At 46.2% G+C, this 23701-nt stretch overlaps 3 protein-coding genes across 3 annotated transcripts in view; 1 reads left to right on the forward strand and 2 right to left on the reverse strand.

Moving 5' to 3' along the window:
- The window catches only part of LOC148140922 (uncharacterized), a 245778-nt gene that overhangs the window by 81621 nt on the left and 140456 nt on the right, over positions 1-23701 (reverse strand). The gene's annotated exons all lie outside the window — the stretch shown is intronic.
- Positions 831-15963, reverse strand: LOC148140927 (cytochrome P450 2H2-like). The gene is made up of 5 exons (XM_087979784.1): positions 15726-15963; positions 12526-12688; positions 10258-10407; positions 2045-2205; positions 831-1013 (listed from the first exon to the last, which is right to left on the reverse strand). The coding sequence occupies exons 1-5, from the start codon at positions 15915-15917 to the stop codon at positions 831-833; spliced, it is 849 nt and encodes a 282-aa protein (XP_087835910.1). The 5' UTR covers positions 15918-15963.
- Positions 22883-23701, forward strand: part of LOC122546684 (uncharacterized) — a 49946-nt gene continuing 49127 nt past the window's right edge. The window contains exon 1 of the mRNA XM_087979786.1: positions 22883-23463. Coding sequence (XP_087835912.1) covers positions 23458-23463 — 6 coding nt within the window. The 5' untranslated portion in view covers positions 22883-23457. The remainder of the gene's footprint in view (positions 23464-23701) is intronic.

The following is a 23701-nucleotide window of genomic DNA, read 5'->3' on the forward strand; positions in this document are numbered from 1 at the left end:
GATCAAGGGGAGATTCGATAGAACCGTTGAAAATCATGAATGGGTTTGACTGGATAAGTAACGAGAGATGATTGCAGGAGCAGGGTGGGTCAGGGACAAGTCCAGTAGGAGGGGGCAACAAGGAGCACTCTACTGTAATGCGATGCTGAGTGACTGGAATTCCTGACACAGACACAAAGCTACATTCACACGAGAGTCGGGGATATACTTGAAGGGAAATAAGTGACAAGGCAGTGGAGAAAGAATAGGGGAGTGGGATAGCTCTACCAGGGAGCAGCTATCGATATGATGGGCCGAGCGACCTTCCCCTCTGCTGTATCACCCTCCAATTCTCTGAAGGAAAGTTGCCTTTCCTGTCTGAGTTCACCATTAGGTTTCAATTCACTCTGGCAGCTCAGCAGAGATGAAGGGGCAGGACTTAATGAATGTGGGGTTTAAATTCATTAAAGAGATTGATTTCCTAGTCAAAATGAGAATAGTGTGGCTCCAAAGCACTGAACAACAGATCCAGGTGTAATTTCAAGGGCAGTGTTCAGGGAAAATAATGTGTAAAATTAGGAAAGACATATTTCTCAGTTATATTACTCATGAGACTATATTCTGCACACATTGAGCATCCACGTGATGTCATGAGCACTACGATGAGATAAATAATCAGATACAGTGAGCGCTTGAAGCTACACATTCGTAGTTGTATCCAGAAACAAGGGGCAGCACTGAGCGACATTTTAACAGATGTTTGACACAGAATCTTCCTCCATCAAAACCCACAAAGTCCTGGTGTGGAGTCTGAAATCTGAGGAGATTCCCCTGAGTGCTGAAGAGGTGTGTCACTGTACCTGCTGATGCCTCAGAATTAAGGCCTCGCTGAGTGTCTGGATGCTGTTCTCGCTCAACGTCTCTTTAGCAGCTTTGAAGAAACCTTCAAAGATTTCATGCATGTTCACTTGATTTTGAATAATCTTCCTGCGGCTCGGAATCAGAAATCCCAGAGATGGGAAAGAGTTGAACAGCTGGATTGGAACAAAAACATCAGGATCAGGCCTTTGGAGGATCCAGTGATCGCTCGTCCACGGTCAGTGCAGCAACTACTTACATTCAGTGATGCTTCATGGGAGATAGGAGATTGTCATGGCAACACCGCACTTCCTCTCCTCTCCTCAGTGCCCCTACCCCAACCCATAAACCCTCCAAATTTACAGCTTTAGTTTGAATGCTTTAGCTCTCATCCAGAATGGGTGACCTATCAGCTATCATCTGTTACATATGGATTCCAAAACTCAGATACAGGTCAGACCAAGTAAGGATAGCAGATTTCCTCCAAATTAGTGGACCAGCTGGGCTTTTCTTGCCAATTATATTCATCATTATACTCTTAAATCCAGATTTGTATTGTTAAAGCGAATTGAAATTCCACCATCCACCACAGCAGGATTTGAACTCAGCTCCCCCAGGTCACTTGCATCATTTTCCTTCATGTGGGAAGCTGAGGGAATCACATCTCTTGAAAGCATTACTGCCTCCCCCACCACCACCCCCACCTCCCCCGAACCCACCCCCACCCACTCCCTCTCCATATCAAGAGTCTGGGAGAATGATTCCACTTCGGGGAATCTTTCTGTGATTCTATAAAATACCTCATTTCATTCTAAATGAGTTCAGAAAACTCATTCCGGTGACAACACGTTCAGTGCCAGGCCAGGTTAATTTTGTCAGTGCTGAAAGAGGGCCATTGGACCTGAAACTTTCTCTCCTCAGAGACGACCAGACCTCCTGGGTCTTTCCAGCAACTTCCCAACCATTTTCTGATTGCCAGCAGTTCTTTGCTTTATTTTAAAATAGTTTTCCACGTTTATTTTCTGACCAAAAGTTTTCCAATTTAGCCCACGTAAGCCTGTCTCACATATCAGCATTTATGGCTGAGACACAATGTTAACAAGAGTCTTCAACCTGTAACAAGTCAGATGTGGAAACCGTCACACACACCAAATTGCAAATGACCTCAACACTCAGCCTGAGTACAATACCACAAAACGACAATTACATGTATTGGAGCTGTTCCCAACAGTCTCGTGTTCTCATTAACCATGTTTGTTAGATGGATAAATACTTCATTGTTATAATCAAAACGGTCTCCAAATATGATGGAACAGACGATATTGCTCACAGCCAAATACATAATCTGTGCAGTTTCAAAAGGCTGACCTGTGAATAAACACAGAATTCCATTACAAAAAGGCCTCTAAACAGTAATAATACTTCAATCATTGTCCTCTTTTACAAAGCACAAGTTACTCACATAAAACAAAGAACCGCGGAGGCTGCAAATCTGAAGCGACAACAGAAATTGCTGGAGAAACTCAGCACATCTGGCAGTATCCCTGGGGAGAAAGCAGAGTTAGTGTTTTAACAAACAACAGTACATTACTGGAACAGGCCCTTTGGCCCATCGAGCCTGTACTGATGCATGAAACCTTTCTGAACTAAAACCCTTCTGCCTCCACACACTCCATATCCCTCTATTCCCTGCTTCTTCAGGAATCTGTCCAGTTCTCTATTCAATGTTTCTGTTCTAAAGACGGGGACTCAAAAGGTTAGACCTGCTGAGTTTTGTCAGAATTGGGAAGAATTGGGATTAATCAGGAAGCAGGAAGTCAAAATTACAACAAAGTGCACATAGAAGTACACAGTGTGGAAACAGACCCTTCCCTCCAGCTCTCCCATGCTGAACAGATATCTGAAATTAATCTAATCCCATTTGCCAGCACTTGGCCCATATCCCTCTAAACCCTTCCTATTCATGTACCCATCCAGATACCTTTTAAATGTTGTAATTGTACCAGGCTCTGCCACTTCCTCTGGCAGCACATTTCCACACACGCACCACTCTCTGTGTGAAGACACTGCCCCTTAGGTGCCTATTAAATATTTCCCCTCTCACCCTAAACCTGTGCCCTTTAGCTCTGGACTCCTCCACCCCAGGGAAAAGACCTGGTATATTTAACCTATCAATGCCCCTCATGATTTTATCGTCCTCTGTAACGTCACCCCTCAGCCTCCACACTCCAGGGAAAACAGCCCCAGCCTATTCAGCCTCTCCCTATAGTTCAAACTCTCCAAACCTGGCAAATTCCTTTTCCATCTTTTCTGCACTATTTCAAGTTTCACAGCATCCTTCCTGTGAGAGGGAGGCCAGAACTACACATAGTATTATAAAAGTGACCTAACCAATGTCCTGTACAGCCGCAACATGACCTCCCTACTCTTATACTCAATGTACCAATAAAGGCAAGCAGACCAACTACCTTCTTCACTATCCTGTCAAGAAACTATGAAAATGCACTCCAATGTTCAGCAATACTCCCCAGGACCTTTCCATTCAGTGTATAAGTCTGCTCTGATTTGCTATTCCAACCTCCAATTTATCGAAATTAAACTCCATCTGCCACTCACTGATCCATCAGCCCATCTGATCATGATCCCATTGTACTCTGAGATAACCTCCTTCACTGTCCATTACACCTCCAATTTTGGTGTCATCTGCAAATGTAGTAACAATAATTCCTATGTTCACATCCAAATCATTTATATAAATGACAAAAACCAGTGAACCCAGGCACTGATCCTTGTGGCAGACCATTAGTCACAGGCCTCCAGTGAAAAGGAACCCTCCACCACCACCCTCCATCTTCTATCTTTGAGCCAGCTCTGTACCCAAGTGGCTAGCTCTTTCTGTATTCCATGTCATCTAACCTTGCTAACCAGTTTACCGTGCGGAACCTTGTTGAATGCCTTACTGAAGTCCATACAGATCACATGCACCACTCTGCCCTCATGAATCCTCAGTTACATCATAATAACTTGGAAACTCTCCCTAATCTCCCACATCCAACAGGAAGAGCACATCACCCGAATAAAGGCCATCTTCACACCATAATAATCTACAGACACAGAAAATAGCTCAGTCTTGCTGCTCTAAAAGGATAACTTAGTACCTATATTTTATATCTTTAAAGTATATTAAAGAGAGCGATCTCAATAAAAATATATAATCAAAAAATAATTGTTCTCACAATTGTACATTTACCAAAAAACACAATAAGATTACACTTTAAAACTAGTCACTTTGCTGCTCCCCTGTTGTGAGATCCCCACATGGTTTCTCAAAGGTCAACTGTGAATTTCACTGTTTGTTCATTTTTGTCAGAATGAACTCCAATGTCCAGATACATTGATTACTAAACAGCAAAATCAGGCAGCTCTACAGGGTCATTGCTGGGTCAAATATCTGTGCAGGGTCACTGCTGGGTCACACAGCTGTGCAGGGTCACTGCTGGGCCACACAGCTGTGCAGGGTCACTGCTGGGTCACACATCTGTGCATGGTCACTGCTGGGTCACACAGCTGTGCAGGGTCACTGCTGGGTCACACAGCTCTGCATGGTCACTGCTGGGTCACCAGCTGTGCAGGGTCATTGCTGGGTTACACAGCTGTGCAGAGTCACTGCTGGGTCACACAGCTGTGCAGGGTCACTGCTGTCTCACACAGCTATGCATGGTCACTGCTGGGTCACACAGCTGTGCATGGTCACTGCTGGGTCACACAGCTGTGCAGAGTCACTGCTGGGTCACAAAGCTGTGCAGGGCCACTGCTGGCCCACACAGCTGTGCATGATCACTGCTGTACAGGGTCACTGCTGGGTTACACAGCTGTACAGGGTCACTGCTGGGTCACACAGCTGTGCAAGGTCACCGCTGGGTCACACAGCTGTGCAGGGTTACTTCTGGGTCACACAGCTGTGCAGGATCACTGATGTGTCACACAGCTGTTCAAGGTCACTGCTGGGCCACACAGCTGTGCAGGGTCACTGCTGGGTCACACAGCTGTGCAGGGGCATTGCTGGGTCACACAACTGTGCAGGGTCACTGCTGGGTCACACAGCTGTGCAGAGTCACTGCTGGGTTACACAGCTGTACAGGGTCACTGCCGGGTCACACAACTGTGCAGGGTCACTGCTGGACCACACAGCTGTGCAGGGTCACTGCTGGGTCACACAGCTGTGCAGGGTCACTGCTGGGTCACACAGCTGTGCAGGGTCACTGCTGGGCCACACAGCTGTGCAGGGTCATTGCTGGGTCACACAGCTGTGCAGGGTCACTGCTGGGCCACACAGCTCTGCAGGGTCACTGCTGAGTCACACAGCTGTGCAGGGTCACTGCTGCCTCACACAGCTGTACAGGGTCACTGCTGGGTCACACAGCTGTACAGGATCACTGCTGGGTCACACAGCTGTGCAGGGTCACTGATGTCTCACACAGCTGTACAGGGTCACTGCTGGGTTACACAGCTGTACAGGGTCACTGTTGGGTTACACAGCTGTGCAGGGTCACTGCTGGGTCACACAGCTGTGCAGGGTCACTTCTGGGTCACAGCAGTGCATGATCACTGCTGCGTCACACAGCTGTGCGGGATCACTGCTGGGTTACACAACTATGCAGGGTCACTGCTGGGTCACACAGCTGTGCAGGGTCACTGCTGGGTCACACAGCTGTACAGGGTCACTGCTGGTTCACACAGCTGTCCAGGGTCACTGCTGTGTCACACAGCTGTTCAAGGTCACTGCTGGGCCACACAGCTGTACAGGGTCACTGCTGGGTTGCACAGCTGTCCAGGGTCACTGCTGGGTCACACAACTGTACAGGGTCACTGCTGTCTCACGCAGCTGTACAGGGTCACTGCTGGGTCACACAGCTGTGCAGTGTCACTGCTGGGTCACACAGCTGTACAGGGTCACTGCTGGGTCACACAGCTGTGCAGGGTCACTTCTGGGTCACACAGCTGTGCAGGGTCACTGCTGGGTCACACAACTTAGAAGGTTTATGTCTCCATTTCTAACCTCCCATGTGGTCTCTGTTTTGTCTCACTTCATTCTCTTTTTTCTAAACACTGTTGTTTTGATTTTTTCCCAAAGTAAACAAAGCAACAGCTTATAAAACAGTAATTACTTCTTCAAAAATTCCAGGAAATCATCTCCAACCTGAAATACCTCCATTATGGAGCAGCTGTTACAGCCACTATTTTTTCCCGTCCTCCACCTCAGGATCCTCCAGTTTAAAAAATGACTTGGCAGCGGTGGGATTCAAACCTACATCTCCGAAGGGAGTGGAGTGTGGGAGGAAGACAAAGATTCTGCCAAATTAAGGAGCAGGGCAGTTTGATTGTCAGTGAAAGTAATGATTTATGGTAAATTGGTGAATTGAGGGTTAGGGGTCGGTTTCACTCAGTTGGCTGGACTGTGATGCAGGAGAACACCACCTATTTGTGACACCTCCGATACTGAAGCAGTCCATGTTCGCAGGCAAAAAGATCCGGACAATATCCAGGATTGAGCTGACAAGTGACAAGTAACATTCATGCCACATGGATGCCAGACTAATACCATCACCAATAAGAGATAATCTAATTTTTATCCCTTAACAATCAAGATCATTACCATTACTGAATCTTGTTTTAGGATTAGTGGTACTGGAAGAGCACAGCAGTTCAGGCAGCATCCGAGGAGCAGCAAAATCGACGTTTCGGGCAAAAGCCCGAAATAAAGACAGAGAGCCTGAAGCGTGGAGAGATAAGCTAGAGGAGGGTGGGGGTGGGGAGAAAGTAGCATAGAGTACAATGGGTGAGTGGGGGAAGGGATGAAAGTGATAGGTCAGGGAAGAGGGTGGAGTGAATAGGTGGAAAAGAAGATAGGCAGGTAGGACAAGTCATGGGGACAGTGCTGAGCTGGAAGTTTGGAACTAGGGTGAGGTGGGGGAAGGTGAAATGAGGAAACTGTTGAAGTCCACATTGATGCCCTGGGGTTGAAGTGTTCCGAGGCGGAAGATGAGGTGTTCTTCCTCCAGGTGTCTGGTGGTGAGGGAACGGCAGTGAAGGAGGCCCAGGACCTCCATGTCCTCGACAGAGTGGGAGGGGGAGTTGAAATGTTGGACCACAGGGCGGTGTGGTTGATTGGTGCGGGTGTCCTGGAGATGTTCCCTAAAGCGGTCTGCTAAGAGGCGCCCAGTCTCCTCAATATAGAGGAGACTGCATCGGGAGCAACGGATGCAATAAATGATATTAGTGGATGTGCAGGTAAAACTTTGATGGATGTGGAAAGCTCCTTTAGGGCCTTGAATGGAGGTGAGCGAGGAGGTGTGGGTGCAGGTTTTGCAGTTCCCGCGGTGGCAGGGAAAGGTGCCAGGATGGGAGGGTGGGTTATTTGGGGGCATGGACCTGACCAGGTAGTCACGGAGGGAACAGTCTTTGCGGAAGGTGAAGGGGGTGGGGAGGGAAATATATCCCTGGTGGTGGGGTCTTTTTGGAGGTGAAGGAAATATCATCAGATGATGTGGTTTATGCGAAGGTTGGTAGGGTGGAAAGTGAGCACCAGAGGTGTTCCGTCCTTGTTACAGTTGGAGGGGTGGGGTCTGAGGGCGGAGGTGTGGGATGTGGACGAGATGCATTGGAGGGCATCTTCAACCATGTGGGAAGGGAAATTGCGGTCTCTAAAGAAGGAGGCCATCTGTGGTGGAACTGGTCCTCCTGGGAGCAGATACGGTGGAGGCGGAGGATTTGAGAATACGGGATGGCATTTTTACAAGAGGCAGGGTGGGAAAAGATGTAATCCAGGTAGCTGTGGGAGTCAGTGGGTTTGTAAAAAATGTCAGTGTCAAGTTGGTCATCATTAATGGAGATGGAGAGGTCCAGGAAGGGGAGGGAAGTGTAAGAGATGGTCCAGGTAAATTTAAGGTCAGGGTGGAATGTGTTGGTGAAGTTGATGAATTGTTCAATCTCTTCGCGGGAGCATGAGGTGGCGCCAATGCAGTCATCAATGTAGTGGGGAGTGGTGCTGGTGTAATTACGGAAGATCGACTGTTCTATGTAGCCAACAAAGAGACAGGCATAGCTGCGGCCCATATGTGTGCCCATGGCTACCCCTTTGGTCTAGAGGAAGTGGGAGGATTCGAAGGAGAAACTGTTAAGGGTGAGGACCAGTTCGGCCAAACGAATGAGAGTGTCGGTGGAAGGGTACTGTTGGGGACGTTGGGAGAGGAAAAAACGGAGGGCTTGGAGGCCTGGTCATGGCGGATGGAGGTGTAGAGGGATTGGATATCCATGGTGAAGATGAGGCATTGAGGGCCAGGGAAACGGAAGTTTTGGAGGAGGTGGAGGGCGTGGGTGGTGTCTCGAACGTACGTAGGAAGTTCCTGGAGTTTTTACCATTACTGAATCCCTTACTTTCATTGAGGTTACCATTGACCAGAAACTCAACTGGACTGGTCACATTAACAGAGTAGCTTCAAGAGCATGCCAGTGGCTAGGAATACTGCAGAGAGGAACTCAATTCCTGATCCCCCAAAGCATGTCCACCATCTACAAGGCACAAATTAGGAGTGTGATGGAAATTCCCCACTTGCCTGGACGTGTGCATTTCCAACAAAACTCAAGAAGCCAGACGCCATCCAGGACAAAGCAGCCCATTTGACTGGCATCACATCCATAACGAACCATTCTTCCACTACCGATGCTCTGTCGTAGCTAGTATCGTGGAATCCCTACAGTGTGGAAACACTGGCCCAACAAGTCCACACTGACCCTCTGAAGATTATCCCACCCAGACTGATTTCCCTACACTATAACTCTACATTTACCTTGACTAATCCACCCAACTTACACATCCCTGAACACTGTGGGCAATTTAGCTTGGCCAATTCATCTAACCTACACAACTTTGGACTGTGGGAGGAAACTGGACCATGGTGTGGAAACCCACACAGACACTGGGAGAGAGTGAAAACTACACAGACAGTCAACAGAGGCTGGAATCAAACCCAGGTCAATGGTGTTGTGAGGCTGCAGTGCTAACAACAGAGCCACCGTACCGCCCTTCAACCAAGCTATAAGATGCACTCCAAAAATTCACAAAAGATCCTTTGAAGCACCTTCCAAACCCATGACCACTTCCATCTCGAAGGACAAGGGCAGCAGATACGTGGGAACATCACCACCTGCAAATTCCCCTCCAAGCCACTCACCATCCTCACTTGGAAATGTATGGCTATTTTGCATAACTGAATCAAAATCCTGGAATTCCCTCCATCAGGACATTATGGGTCAACCTACAGCATGTGAACTGGAATTGTTCAAGTAGACAGCTCACCGTCTCCTTCTCAGGAGGCAACTCGACACGGGCAAAAATGTTGCTGGCAGTCAGCAGTGCCAATTCCATGCGTAAAATTTTGAAAACATAGCATGGTGTCAATTCTCACACTGGTAGTGGTTGCTATAAAGGTCCCACCTTTTCAACCTCACCCCTTACCTGAGGCATGTTTAAGGTTAAACTCAGCACCAGTCATGTCTACTCAGTGAGAGAGAAGGACGGCGGTGACTTTACTTGTCAATTATGTCACACCAGGTCAAGGAGGAACAAACAGATCTTCGGGGTGAAATGAACCATTGGTTTGAACAACCAAATGTCTAAATTGACCCAAGAGTTGGGAAGAGCATGAGAAAGGCTGTTAATACCCCATCGCACCTAACCTTTAGCAACCACCGTCCACACTGAAGGAATGGAAGTAATTCAGTAAGCTTTGTGCAGGAGCAGACAACCAGACACAGACCATGTTGTGTCCGTGCTTACACACCAGAGTCTGGACTCAAATTACCCTCAAACTCCCTTGCCACTGCACCAGTGTCACACCCTGTTGTGTCCTGTGGGAATCGGTGTGCACGGACCAGCCCACATTTTAAAATAAGAAATCCCACAATGGTGCTTTCCACTCATCTCCAAGTTGTATTGGGACCTGGAACCTGAGGGCCCCATTGGGCCACCCCTACAGTGACTGACTTGGGAGCCTCACCACTGCCGTAGCTCAGCAAGTCTAGGTACCTCGCCACCCACATCTCTGCTGTATACGTGAGAGCCTGTCACCAACACGTGGAGGCGATGGTCAAAGGACTCGTGTGGCGAACTCTTCAAGCAGACTTGCCCCACAAGTGGCAGAATCTCTGCTGATCAGGCAGGACTGAGTTAAACTGAGGGGAAGCATAGACCTGAATCTTCACAGCAGCAGCAGCATTGGTATGTGGATGCTGCCCTGGAACATTATCTTGATCTAAAGTTGGTGTTGGCATCTTTTATTCAAGTGAAAATCTTTTCTGTAGATGTCAATTTCGAGGGAACCATGAATTCCAGCATGTTATGACCCACCAAGCACTCACCCTTGTGACTCTCAAACACATTGACAAGAAAGCTGGCCTCTTCATTGATCCTGTCTTCAATGGATTTCTTGCCCATGCCAAATCCTCGGAGAGCTGAGATCACAAACTTTCGGTTCTCCCGCCACAACTTCCCGTCGCTGAATATCACGCCTGAAAGTGACACACGAAAAGCTGATCAAATATTGTACATGGGTTCTGCTGTGAGTGCTGCCAAACCCCAGGTTTCTAACACCCTTTCCTTTCCTGAGAATTACACCATTCTACAAAAACCAAGACGAATACCATTGTATCCATGAGTGCTCTTTGGAGGCGTTAGCCCGTTGGTCTCCCTTCACAAGATTCCTCTTCATGTTGTCATTCTCAATTCCCCTTTGGATGTTCCTGTTGACCCTGCTTCCAGAACCATCCCAGGTACTGCATTCCAGGTGACAATGAGAGCCGTAAAACCAAATCTCATCTTCCCTCTGATTGGTTTTTGTAACTAAGCGGCCTCTTTTGGTGTTGTCTGTCCAATTCTGGTCTCCCTCTGCAGGGAGGATATTATTAAACTGGATGGGGTTAAGAAGAGATTCACCAGGATGTTCCCGGGATTAGAGAGTATGAGGTATGGGGAGAGGCTGCAACTTTTTTCACTGGAGTGTGGGAGGTTGAGGGGTGACCTTGTAGAAGTTTATAAAATCATGAGGGACATGGATAAGGTGAATGACAGGTGTCCTTTCCCCCCAGGTGGAGGATTTCAAGGCGAGGGGCATATTCTTTCAGTGTGAGGAGAAAGGTTTAAACAAGAGATGGCAGCCATTGTTTTATACAGAGTGTGGTTTGTGTGTGGAATGAACTTCCTGTGGAAGTGGTAGAAGTGGATATAATTATAACATTAAAAAGGCATTTGGATAAGTACATGAATAAGAAATGTTTGGAGGAATGTGGACGAAGCGAAGCCAGGTGGGATTAGTTTAGTTTGGAATTATGTTCAGCATGGATTGGTTAGACCGAAGGGTCTGTTTCAGTGCTTTATGACTCTATGATACTATAATAACCCTCCCAATTTCAGTGTTTGTCAGTTCATATTTAAGATTGTCCCACAGTAAAATTATTTGTTGATTTAATATTGACCATCTACAATATATCACGTGAAGATTAAAGTTCTGATGCTTGAGCAACATTTATGGAGTTAGACAAATTATTGACGCAGGGGATTGTACCAGGTATTTGATGATTAACACTATCTTGAGAAATGTGATGAAAAATGCAGTACCTTGAGACAGCAAGGTATTGGCAAGAAGTTAATTGGCAGCAAATAAAAAGTAGGAAGGTAACAGGGTCTGACTGCCAACCCAACAGCGTAACCAAGGGAGGGATGTGAGGTCTGTTAGCAGTTCGGGATCTGATCCCTGCCATTTAATATGACAGCAGGAAGCTCGAGCGTATTGGGGTTTTGAATGAGATGTCGAAGTTGCACAATGTATTTATGTGGATGTGTAAATGTAATGACTTTAATTGATAGTAGCCCTCCTCTCACGCAGCACAAATTTTGGTTGACATTACTTTGGCATTTTCTAGCAAAATGCAAGGTAACAGATTGATAGAATGTGTATTTCTTCAGCAAAAATAAAGGAAGTTTTATTGAAATTTAACAACATGCTTGTTTGGCTTGAAGTGGAGCATTGTATTAAATTCTGAGCGCCACATTGTTGGGAAATGCTTGAGCAAGGGTCGCCATCAGATGAATGAATGATGATCGCTTGTCAAAGGTGGTCACCTGGAGAAGAGAAGGTTGTGTGAGCTTTTGGATGGAGATATCTAAGATCATAAGGGATCTAGTCAGAGTAGGTGAACACTGCATGTTTCCCATTGGCTGGAGGACTGAGAATCAGATGGCACAGAGCTCATAGCATTGGCAAAAGAAACAAAGAGGGTTTGTGGAAAGACACATTGAATGGTGATGATCAGAAGTGCCTGATCAATGGAAATTCAATGGAAGTTTTCAAAAGAGAATAGCATAAGTGCCTGACGAGGGAAAGCTTTTCAGCGGTGGAGGAAAGGGTAGGGGAGCAGGACCAGTTCAGTTGTAATCGCTGATAAACATTGGCCTAACCCAGGATTATTGGGAATGAAAAGCTTGGGTATTGATAATTGAAGGAAATAGTGGCTAAAATGCTACAGTTCAATATCATAACATTTTGGGTCACTTTGACCACCATGATCAGGTGAGTTGATTGAAGATGGAAATGATCAAAGAGTAACATAGAGATGAAAGAGGGAAATTACCACTTCGGAATGAAACTGCGTCATATATCGGTAAGTTTGGCCTCCCACTGAATTGATCAGCGTGATTCACAAGAGCGTCTTTCACTGCATCATAACCAGTCAACACCACTGCCTTCAGCGGTCCGAGCTCCACTGAAAATACACTGCCATATTTCTCTGCAAGCTAACAAAGAGAGATTTATTTCATTAAGGTTTTATTTCTAATCAGCTGGAGCACAATTCAGGGGCGAAAAATGAAGGAAAGAATATTAATCCCCAATTCTTAAGAATTTGATGCTCATCTTTTTCCTCTAGAAGGTGTTGGTGAGCTGCCTTCCTGACTCACTGCAGTGCAGGTGGGTAAACCTTCAATGGTGTTGGGAAAGGGATTCCAGAATGTTGAACATAGAAACAGAAGGAGGCCATTCAGCCCCTCAAGCTCCCTCCACAACTCAATGACATCATGAATGATCTTTGGCCGAACTCCATGTTCCTGCCTTTGGCCCATATCCCCTCATGGTTTTGCTTCATAAAACTGTATCTACCTCAAGTTTAAAACTAATAACTGATCCCACACCCACTGCCATTTGTGGAAGAGTGTTCTACCACCCTTTCTCATATCTCCCTCCCGAACGGTCTGGCCCAGACTGTGTCCTTTCGTTCGAGACTCTCCAAACAGTGGAAATAGTTTATCTTTATCCACCCTTTTCATGTTAACAATCTCGAAGATTTTGATCAGATCACCCCTTATCTTTCTAAATTTAAGAGAAAGCAGGCCTTATTTGGATCATCTCTCCTCATAACCTAACCCCTGAAGGACATGTATTATTCCTGTAAACCTTCGTTGTGCTCCCTCCAAGACCATTCCATCCTTCCGGAGGTGTGGAGCCCAGACCTGCTCACAGTGCTCCACGTGGGCTCTGACCAGGGTCCTGTCTAACTGCAGCTTAATTTATTCATCCTTTTGTATTCCAGGTATGAAGGCCAACATTCAACCAACTTTCTTGATTATATTCTGAACCTACTTATGTTATTTCAAAGATCTGTGCACCCAAACTCTCAAGTCACTTTGCACATCCACTGTTGAGCCAGTGACACTGAAGGAACAGCAATACTTTCTCCTTGTAGATTCAGCACTAACTTACTTCCATGTTGTCATGGTCCCATGTGGCTGGCTATCTGCATCAGCGACTCACCAGTATCATTGACCACACTCTGTGCATTCACGGGTAGGCCCAGTGATTGTTTTTTGGACCTTACTGCTGTTCCTCTTACTCAGAATGTAAGTAACCTTTTTCATTCTCTTGCTAGCTGCCTCTTCCAATTCCTGGCTTTTCCTCTCTAGTGTTATCTCCTCATTCCCATTCCCCCGAAAAATTAATTTGAACCCTTCTCAACAGCATTAACATACTATCCCATCAGGATGCTTGTCTAGCCTCTATTTATGCGTAAACATCCAGCTTGGACAAATCTCATTCTGCTCCAGAATTGTTACTAACCTCTGAGGAGTCTAAAGCTCACGCTCCTGTGTTATATCCCCTGCCATAATGGTCTCCTTCCTATCTGAAGAATGTTTTGAAACTTGAAAGGATTCAGAAAGATTTACAATGACTTTGCCAGGGTTGGAGGATTTGAGCTATAGGGAGAGGTTGAACAGGCTGTGGCTGTTTTCCCAGTAGCGTCAGAGGCTGAGGGGTGACCTTGTAGAGTTTATAAAATCATGAGGGGCATGGATCAGGTAAATAGACAAGGTCTTTTCCCTGCAGTTGGGGAGTCCAGAATAAGTAGGGATAGGTTGAGGGTGAGAGGGGAAAGATATGAAAGAGACCTAAGGGACAACTTTTTCAAACAGAGGATGGTACATGTGTGGAATGGGCTGCCAGAGGAAGTGGTGGAGGCTGGTACAATTACAGAATTTAAAAGGATCTGGATGGGTATATGAATAGGAAGAGTTTAGAGGGATCTGGGCTGGGTGGTGGCAGGTGGGACTAGATTGGGTTGGGATATCTGGTTGGCATGAATGAGTTGGACAGATGGGTCTGTTTCCATGCTGTACATCTCTATGACTCTATAACTGTACGACTCTATGTGTCTATCTGCTTATCCCACTGAAGGTTTCCTGACCGGTGTGTAGCACTGTAAGTTATCCTGAGATTGCTGCCTTTGACGTTCTGCTGGCTATTTCCATTCCCAGCTCCTTCAACTCGAACTGCAGGGCCCCATCCCTCTTTCTATTGATGTGCATAGCCACTAGCTGTTCACCCTCTGAGTGTTCTGCAGGCATTCAGTGACGTTCATGAACCAGGAACCGGAGAGACATCACACTGCCCTGGATTCCCAGCTGGGGCCGCAGAAACACCTGCCTTTTCTCCCAAGTCCCAAATTCCTTAGAGCTGTTGCTTTCCCAATCCTTCCCTTGCAAACCTACTCCACCCCATACCCACCCTTGGGCGCCCTGTGGTGGTACGGACCCATGGACTTCAAATTGCGTTGGGAAGCGGTGACTTTAATCAGCTTTCATTTTGTTCACGATTATTGGACTGAATTTTAAGATTTTTTTTCTGTTCCCCCAACACCACGTATTTGATGGACACTTGGCTCTGGGATATACCTCAAAGGAACACTCACTCTCACAAATCAGTCCCTTCCCTTTGTGTTGACCTCACTTTGGTTTTTTGATCAGGACATGAATTCCAGTGTTTTCCTGATCTTTCACAATGTCAATATCTCTGGTTATAATGGCATAAAAAAAAAGCCCAGAGATTTTCAATTCTCCCAGATCTTCTTCCATGATTTTATATCTATCCGCTCTATATTTTAAATATGTGATTGTAAGGATCTGGGAGAAAGTGAGGGCTGCAGATGCTGGAGACCAGCAGGTCAGGCAGCATCTGAGGAGCAGGAGAGTCGATGTTTCAGGCTTTGTCAGGAATGGCACATATTAATTTTGCATGTTAATTAAATTGAACATTTCCCAGATTGTCCACTGTGCCAGACTCTCTGAGCTTCCATAACTTTGCAATTGGTTTGTTTTTTTTCTGTTTAGAGTCAAGGTCCGATCAGAGATCAGAGATCAGAGATTTTCAGAACACAGCCCCCAGGACTAACAGATTCCTCGATCAGGGATTAGGGATCTGCTTCGGTTTGTGGCTCTCTCGGTCTCTGTGATCTCACACCGCCCCATCCCTCGGACAGTCCCCCAGTGAAGGATTCTCACTTACCCCCATGAGAGACCAGTCCAGCTTCTTGAGGTCCAGTTGGTGCAGGTTTCCGATCAGAGGAAGCAGGGTCGGTCCAGGAGGGAAATTCCTGGGAACTCTCCACCGAATAACGGACACAGCCAGGAAGAGAAAGAAGGCCAGCAGCAATAGGGCCAAGGTGTAGTCTGTGGGGAAGAGCTTGAGGAGAGCCATTGTGTCAGAGTGCTCAGACACCAGTGATGTTAGAGTGTGTTCTGTCCTTCAGTCCAGTCCCCCACTGGCAAAGAACAGCCCCCTTTTCCTGATTTGTCTCACTGAGTGTTTTTGAGTTTCAGTATAGGACAGCCTCTTGGCACAGAAGTGGTGCTGCCCTCTCTTGTAGTTCTACATGGAAGCTGTGTCAATTCCCACACCCCTCTCCAGCCTGTTTTGTCTTGTCTCATGAGGTGGACGTGCCTGAGGTGGTTTCTTGGCTTCGGTCGGGATCCCAGGATAACTGCAAAGAGGTGGAAAGTGCCACCAACAATGCCAACAAGTCACACGGCGTTCATAATCGGCTGACTGACAGGAGCATGTGAATCTATTTTAACGCATTTGGTATGCTTTCCTTTATTGGTCAGATCATTGAGTATCGGAGTTGGGAGGTCATGTTGCAGCTGTACAGTAGGACATTGGCCAGGCCACTTTTGGAATGTAGTGTGCAGTTCTGGTCTCCCTCCCATCAGAAAGATGTTGTGAAACTTGAAAGGGTTCAGAAATAATTTACAAGGACGTTGCTGGGGTCGGAGGATTTGAGCTATAGGGAGAGGTTGAATAGGCTGGGGCTGTTTTCCCTGGAGCGTCAGAGGCTGCAAGGTGACCTTATAGAGGTTTATAAAATTATGAGGGGCATGGATAAGATAAATAGACAAAGTATTTTCCCTGGAGTGGGGCAGTCCAGAACTAGAGGGCATAGGTTTAGGGTGAGAGGGGAAAAATTCAAAAGTTCCCTCAGGGGCAATTTTTACACACAGATGGTGCTGTGTATATGGAATGAGCTGCCAGGGGAGGTGGTAGTGGCTGGTACAATTAAAGCATTTAAAAGGCATCTGGATGGGTCTGTGAATAAGAACAGTTTAGAGGGATATGGGCCAAGTGCTGGCAAATGGGACGAGATTAATTTCGGATATCTGATCAGCATGGACGAGTTGGACCAAAGGGTCTGTTTCCGTGCTGTACATCCCTATGGCCCTATGACTATAACCCTTAATGAGATGATGAGACACTGTCTGGTGTGTGGGATTACTGAGATGACTGTGCAAAAATGCCTGTTAGTTTAAGTGCCACTCTCCTCCCCCTGACTGAACTTGTTCTCTCACTGACCAATTTCTCCTTTAATTCATCTCACTTCTGCCAAGTCAAAGGAGTGGCCAAGGGGACCTGCATGGGTTCCAGTTATACCTGCCTCTTTTTGGGGGATGTGGAACAATCCTTGTTCCAGTCCCACACTGGTCCCGGCCCACAACTCTTTTTTGAGTTCAACACCTTCAGATTGTGAACCACCTCCGACTTCTTCCTTTTCTTTTATTTTATTTGTTACCTTCTCCAAGTTATTCCTTTATAGCTTTATTTGTTGCATCCTCTGTCGCCATGCCCTCTCGTTCCCTCCCCCCACCCCAGTGGGACAGCCTGTCCTTTCCCATCTGGTAGTTAGACACACCATTATTCTGCCATTCTCTCCTTCCAAACATTAATCAACATCTTTTCTCCACCAGCACTCTACACCCCGCCAGCCCCACGCCCTCTCCCCCAACCTAACTATAGCATAAATGCTGCCCCCTCCCCCCCCCACTTCATGTCAGCTCTGATGAAGAGTCATCTAGACTTGAAACATTACTTTGCTCTCTCCACATGGATGCCATTTGACCCGCTGTGATCTCCAGCATTTGTTGTTTTCAGTTCCTAACCCCAGTTCTCCCAGTCTCTCTGGACTTGCACTCCCCTCAGAATTGCATCCTTTAATTTGTTTTGCATCTCCTCTTGAAGTTGATGTTATCATCATCGCTGTTCAGGATACTTCCCAACTTTGGATTCATCTTCATATATTTAAGTTGTGTCCTCTCCGTTTAAGTATAAGTCATTCAATTACATCAAGAAAAGCATTGCTCCCAGGACCAACTGGTGAACAACTCCCACTAGAAACCTTCCTGCAATCAAAAACAAAACATCATTTTGCAGCAGTATCTAATTTCCCACACATTCAAACTCCACATTGTCATTGTCTCCTTTACTCCATGGGGCGTTTCCTCTGGCAGCAAGCCTGTTATGTGGCAATTTGTCCAATGTCTTTTGGAAGTCCCTGGATCCACATCAATTGCATTATCACAATCAGCCCTCCTGTGTAAAAGTTTCCATGTTCTGTCTGCCTCTCACTGCTATTGGTCCCTATTGATGTGAGCGCTGCAGCAGACCAGTGGGCACGCAGGAAGGACGCACACGTTTTTTGTGTGACATGATTGGATAGGTGTGTCGCATTCTTGAAGAGACTGTCTAAGATGATTGGATAGGTGTGCCACATTCTTGAAGAGACTGCCTGAGATAAGATGATTAACCCATTTGCCCATTCACTCGGATGGTGTTGAACTAAGATGTTCCCCGGTATCTTTATGAAATATATATCTGCGACAAATATCCGATATCAGAAAGCTCAGCTCGGTTTCTGAATAGCAATGATCCATTTGCTGTTTCTGGGATACTCCTGGGACCTTCGTCCCTCCCACATTGGCCTGAATCAGTAATCAGTCACTGCCGTTTGACTGGTGTTTGCCCTCTGATGAATTTGACTGTGGTTTTGTACATTAGGCAGTTGCATTGTCAAGCTCTGCAATGGTCTTACCTCTCAATGATCATCCACAGTCGTTTCCTGCATGAAAGTTGAAATGGATACCCCACCCATTCCCTCAACTCTCCTCTCTACTGCTTCTGAGAGAAGAGGTTTAAGCAGTGCAAATATTAAATATTCAGACAATCTGGTAAGCTAACCTCCTGCAAAGGTCATGGTCAAGCCTGTGAGTATTATTTCTGGTTCTCTCATCTATCAGTTTGGGGGCATTGACTTCAGCCTGAAGATAAATCATGTATTTTCCTTAAAAGAAAATTGGTGAGGAATTAACTAGGAAATGGGGAGGACTGTGTTGATCGAGGAGGTAATTTTAGTGTTAATGCTGAGTGATACCGGGTCAGTTGTTCATCGTACTTTGTCATGTCAGAGCATGGGAATATAGTGGCCATATTCTTATGTTCATAAATCTACACAAATGCTCCAGAGATGTGAGTTCAAATCCCAACGAGGCAGCTTGGGAAATTTGAAATAAATTAGTTCATAAATCTCAAATAAAATCTCGTCTGCTGAGTGATCATCACAAAAATGTTAGATGATTGTAAAAACCTGTTAATGTTCTTCAGGAGAGGCAATCTGCTCTCTCCACCCAGTCTGGTCTATGACATGCATGTACCTGTCAGGGTGTTTTTCTCAAACTGCTGCCAATCCCTCCCATCGAGCTGTGATGTAGTTAGTCCCATTACTCTGAATACAGCCCAGGTCCCATGTGCTTCACCCAGTGAACTCTTCAATTATCTCTACATAAGGAATTAATATCTCACCAACACTTGTTGTACAATTGGTATGTTTACATCAAATACAGTGAGGTAATAGGCTACATGTGACCCTGGACCCACAGCCACATGCTTGACACTTAAATGCCCTCTGAAATGAACCACCAATCCATTGCATCAGCTGAACACAGGAGTGAAATATGAATCAAACTGGATGGATCACCCAGTACCAGTGCAGTTACTGGAAACAATAAAGGCACCCTCTGTGCAGTGACCCAGCACCCATACCTAGAGAGCTAAACCAAATTGGGAAAGCTGTTCCACAGACAGGTAAAGCAATAGTCAGCCAATGTATCAGTTCACCTCCATGCTGGGCGTCATTTGGAATGTTGGTAAGGCTAGAGGATGTGCTTTGCATGGTGACCTTCAATGTTGATCACCATGAGTGCATTGGCAGCATCCCATACTAGTCAAGGTGGCTGAGGCTGGATTGAGGGAACCAATATGAGCGATAAGCCTAATCTTCATCACTGTCCATTGTGCCGATGCATCTGGCCATGACAGCATTGGGACATGTGACCACCTCACAGCCTATCAGAAACAAAGCCCTGTCTTGATGCTGACGATAACATCCATCATGTCGTGTTCCATTACTGACGAGCTAAATAAGATAGACTCCATTCAGACACACCATCTCACACCTGGGTATCCAGGGTCAGCAGAAACAGCAAAATTGTATTGATGAACAATATCTCATCTCATGACCTGACATTGACCAGTCAGGGCCTTATGTGTGAAATCAAATCCCCTTTCACTCCTTTATAATACAAGCCAAGCCTGTCCAACCTTCCCTTATCAGAAAACTAACATGTTCGAGGTATAATTCTGGGAAACTTTCTCTGAACTGCTTCCAAATGTCTTTGCGTCTTTCTTTAAATTGTCGGCAATAATTCAGATGTGATCTCAGCTGTGCCATGTATAACTGAAGCATAACCTGCCTACATTTTTATGTTCAGTTATTCGTGTGATAAATGTTCACATTTGACTCGCTTTCCTAATTACTTGCTGCAGCTGCACACAAACCTTTTGTGCTTCATGCCCCACAATCCCTCTGCACCACAGGGCTGTGTAATCTCTCACCATTTCGAAAATATGGTTTCTTTGATTTTTCCTGTCAAAATTGACAATTTCACATTTTCTCATGTTATATCTGACAGGCAATTTGCACACAGCGAGCTCCAGCAGACAGCAATGTGACAATGACCATGCAATCTGATTTCTGGGATGGTGACTGTGGGCTTGGTGACTGGGAATAACATCCCAAAACCGTGTCGTGATGATTGTTTGTATCCTCCCGAACAGACAGTTTGTGACTTTGTCTCAAATAATACACGGCAGCTCAACAATGCAATACTCAATGTGTCCTACAGAGGAGCACAAGCACTGATTTTCATGCTCAGGCTGAGAGTCAAAATGAACCCAGAACCTTGTGACCCAGAGGCTAAAGTGCTAGAAAAGTATCACCATCTCGTCCAAACCCCGAATGTGATTGAGCTTCCTCTTGTCATTTAAATTCCAGCAATCGGATCTCAAGCTGATCCCTCCCTTGGTTAAGCTGTTGGGTTGACAATCAAACCCAGTTACCTCCCTACTTTTTATTTGCTGTTGAGATTGGCCAATTGCCAATGTCCTGCTGACTCAAGGTACTGCACTCCTTTCCCATGTGGCTCTAGATAATTCTCATCATTGAATTCCTGGCACAAGGAATAGTCCTGGAAATCATCCAGACTTTCTGTGGGCTTTATCAACCAAACCTCCCCGTGCGTCAACAATTCTTCTAACTCCATAAAGGTTGCTCAAGCGCCAGAACATTGACCTGCATGTGAAATGTTCGAGCTGGTCAATGTTTGGTCAACAAACTAACTCCTGACTGGGTTGGCTTGTTTTAGCATAGGACCATCTTAATTTTTTTGTTCATTTGTGGGACTTGGCCAGCATGGACAGCCCGTCCCTATTGAGAAGGTGGTGGTGAGCTGCCTTCTTGAATCGCTGCAGTCCACTGGCTGTGGGTCTCTGTTGTGACTTTCTAGCGATCGATACAACTGAGTGGCTCGCTTGGCCAGTTCGGAGGGCAGTTGAGAGTCAACCAAATTTCTGTGGCTCTGGAGTCACATGCCGGCCAGATCAGGTAAGGATGGTAGATTTCCTTCCCGAAAGGATATTAGTGAACCGGATGAATGGACAAACACTGGAATTGGGAGGATCATTGGTTAACAGCAAATCAGAAGAGAGGGTAAGATTTCATTTAGTGCCTCTCATTCCCATCTATAATGCAGTACCTGAGAGGGTTGTGGAAGCAGGGTCAATAGGAACATTGAAAGAGAATAGGCCAGACACTGAGAATGACAATGAGATGCCGACACTCTAGTCCCTGTCTCTGACTGAGGCAGTACTAAAGTCAAGGGCCATTCAATAAAGGGTGACTCAGTGACAAGATACCAACCTCTGTGGAGCTGTCTCAGCAAAACATGTATTCCTCACGGCAATGTCTTGGTCAGTCAGAGTCAGCCTGATTTGAATTTAACCAAATGCTTGGCAAGAAATAATTCTCTGGTGCATGGAATCATCTCGCCCAGTCAGACCGTATTTTCCCATGAATGAGCAACCTCTTCTCGTGTAGCACAACCTGTTGTTCCCTCAGACCGGACAACAGAAGAGATCATAGACGTAATTGCTTGGCATGTATCACATGTAGACAGGATGGTGAAGAAAGCATTGAACATGCTTGCCTTCATTACTGAGACTTTTGGACAAAGAAGTTGGGAACCTCATGTTGAGGTTGAACAGGATGTTGGTGAGGCCTTTTCTGGAGGCCCGTGTTCAGTTCTGGTCGCCCCGTTATAGCAAGGTTAGTATTTAACTGGAGAGGGTTCAGAAGAGATTTACCAGGACTTTGCCTGGAATGGAGGGTGTGAGTTATCAGGAGAGGCTGGATAGGCTGAGCTGTTTCTCACTGGAGTGCAGGAGGTTGAGGGATGAACTTGTGGTTGAGCGATAAAATCGTGAATGACAGTGTCCCTTCCCTAAGCCTGGGGGCATATTTTTTAAGGTGAGAGGAGAAAGAATTTTAAAAAAGACCTGAGAGGCAACTTTTTTGCATAGAGAGGGGTTCGTGTGCGGAAAGGACTTCCAGGGGAAGTAGTAGACAGTTGCAATGTTTAAAAAACTTATAGATAAGTCCATGAAAAAGAAATGTTTAGAGAGATATGGGCCAAGCGCAGGCAGGTAGGATGAGTTTAGTTTGGGATTATGTTCATCATGGTCTGGTCGGACCGAAGGGTCTGTGTCCATGTTGTATGACTCTATGACCTGTACCAGATGCAAGTCCTCAGTAGAATGCCTCTTTTATTAGGAATGCTCAAGACTGTACTACCAAGCAATGATTCACCACATGGATGTCAATAACCTTTAAGGTGTGATTTGGAACAGCAAACCTGCAGAGATATAATTCTCTGCTTTGCTACTTGTGTGGAAGGTGACTGGGTATCCTTACTTCTCATCGGAACCTGTATCCTGGGAATGAGAATCTTACCATAAAACCACGTCAGGTTAACCTGTCCAGACAAGCTCAGCCAGAGTCAGCTGTGAATGTTTGCAGCACTTCCTCTGAGTGGGATCTTGCTGTGCCTGAACATCACTCCCCCCAGGGACTCCAGGTGAGGGCACCACCATTTTCTGTGCCCTTTATCAGAAACTGTCCTGTACTTCAAACTGAAGCTCCGGGAATGTACACCGACCTGTTTAATTTAATAGCCCAGCACACAGCAAGGTAGGGGTTAAAGAGACACAGGCGATGAAGCAAAATGAGGCGGTTCTTTGGGAACTGTTAAGTGGAGAGTTGGAGTGAAGGACAGCCTACGTTATAACATCAGGAACACCAGTGACTCCACTTAGTGTGTGGGCACTTGGGCACAATGGCTCTCCTCAAGCTCTACCCCACAGACTATACCTTGGCCCTATCGCTGCTGGCCTCTTTCTCTTCCTGGCCGTGTCCTTTATTCGGTGGAGAGTTCCCAGGAATTTCCCTCCTGGACCGACCCCGCTTCCTCTGATCGGAAACCTGCACTAACTGGACCTCAAGAAGCTGGACTGGTCTCTCATGGGGGTAAGTGAGAATCCTTCACTGGGGGACTGTCTGAGGGATGGGGCGGTGTGAGGGAACAGCTCCCAAGGTGAAGCTCACAGAGACCGAGAGAGCCACAGAAGGAGAGAGCTCGAAGCTAATCTGGAATCCGTGATCGGGGAATCTGTTATCTCTGGGCCTACGATCTCTGAACTTTGCTCAGACTTTGATTAAAAAGGAAAAATAAATTGCAGAGTTTTATCACCTCACAACGAAACAT

This window comes from Chiloscyllium plagiosum, unplaced genomic scaffold (genome assembly GCF_037043375.1).
Source record: "Chiloscyllium plagiosum isolate Xiang-an unplaced genomic scaffold, Cpla_swu_hap1 HiC_scaffold_35, whole genome shotgun sequence".
Taxonomy (NCBI): domain Eukaryota; kingdom Metazoa; phylum Chordata; class Chondrichthyes; order Orectolobiformes; family Hemiscylliidae; genus Chiloscyllium; species Chiloscyllium plagiosum.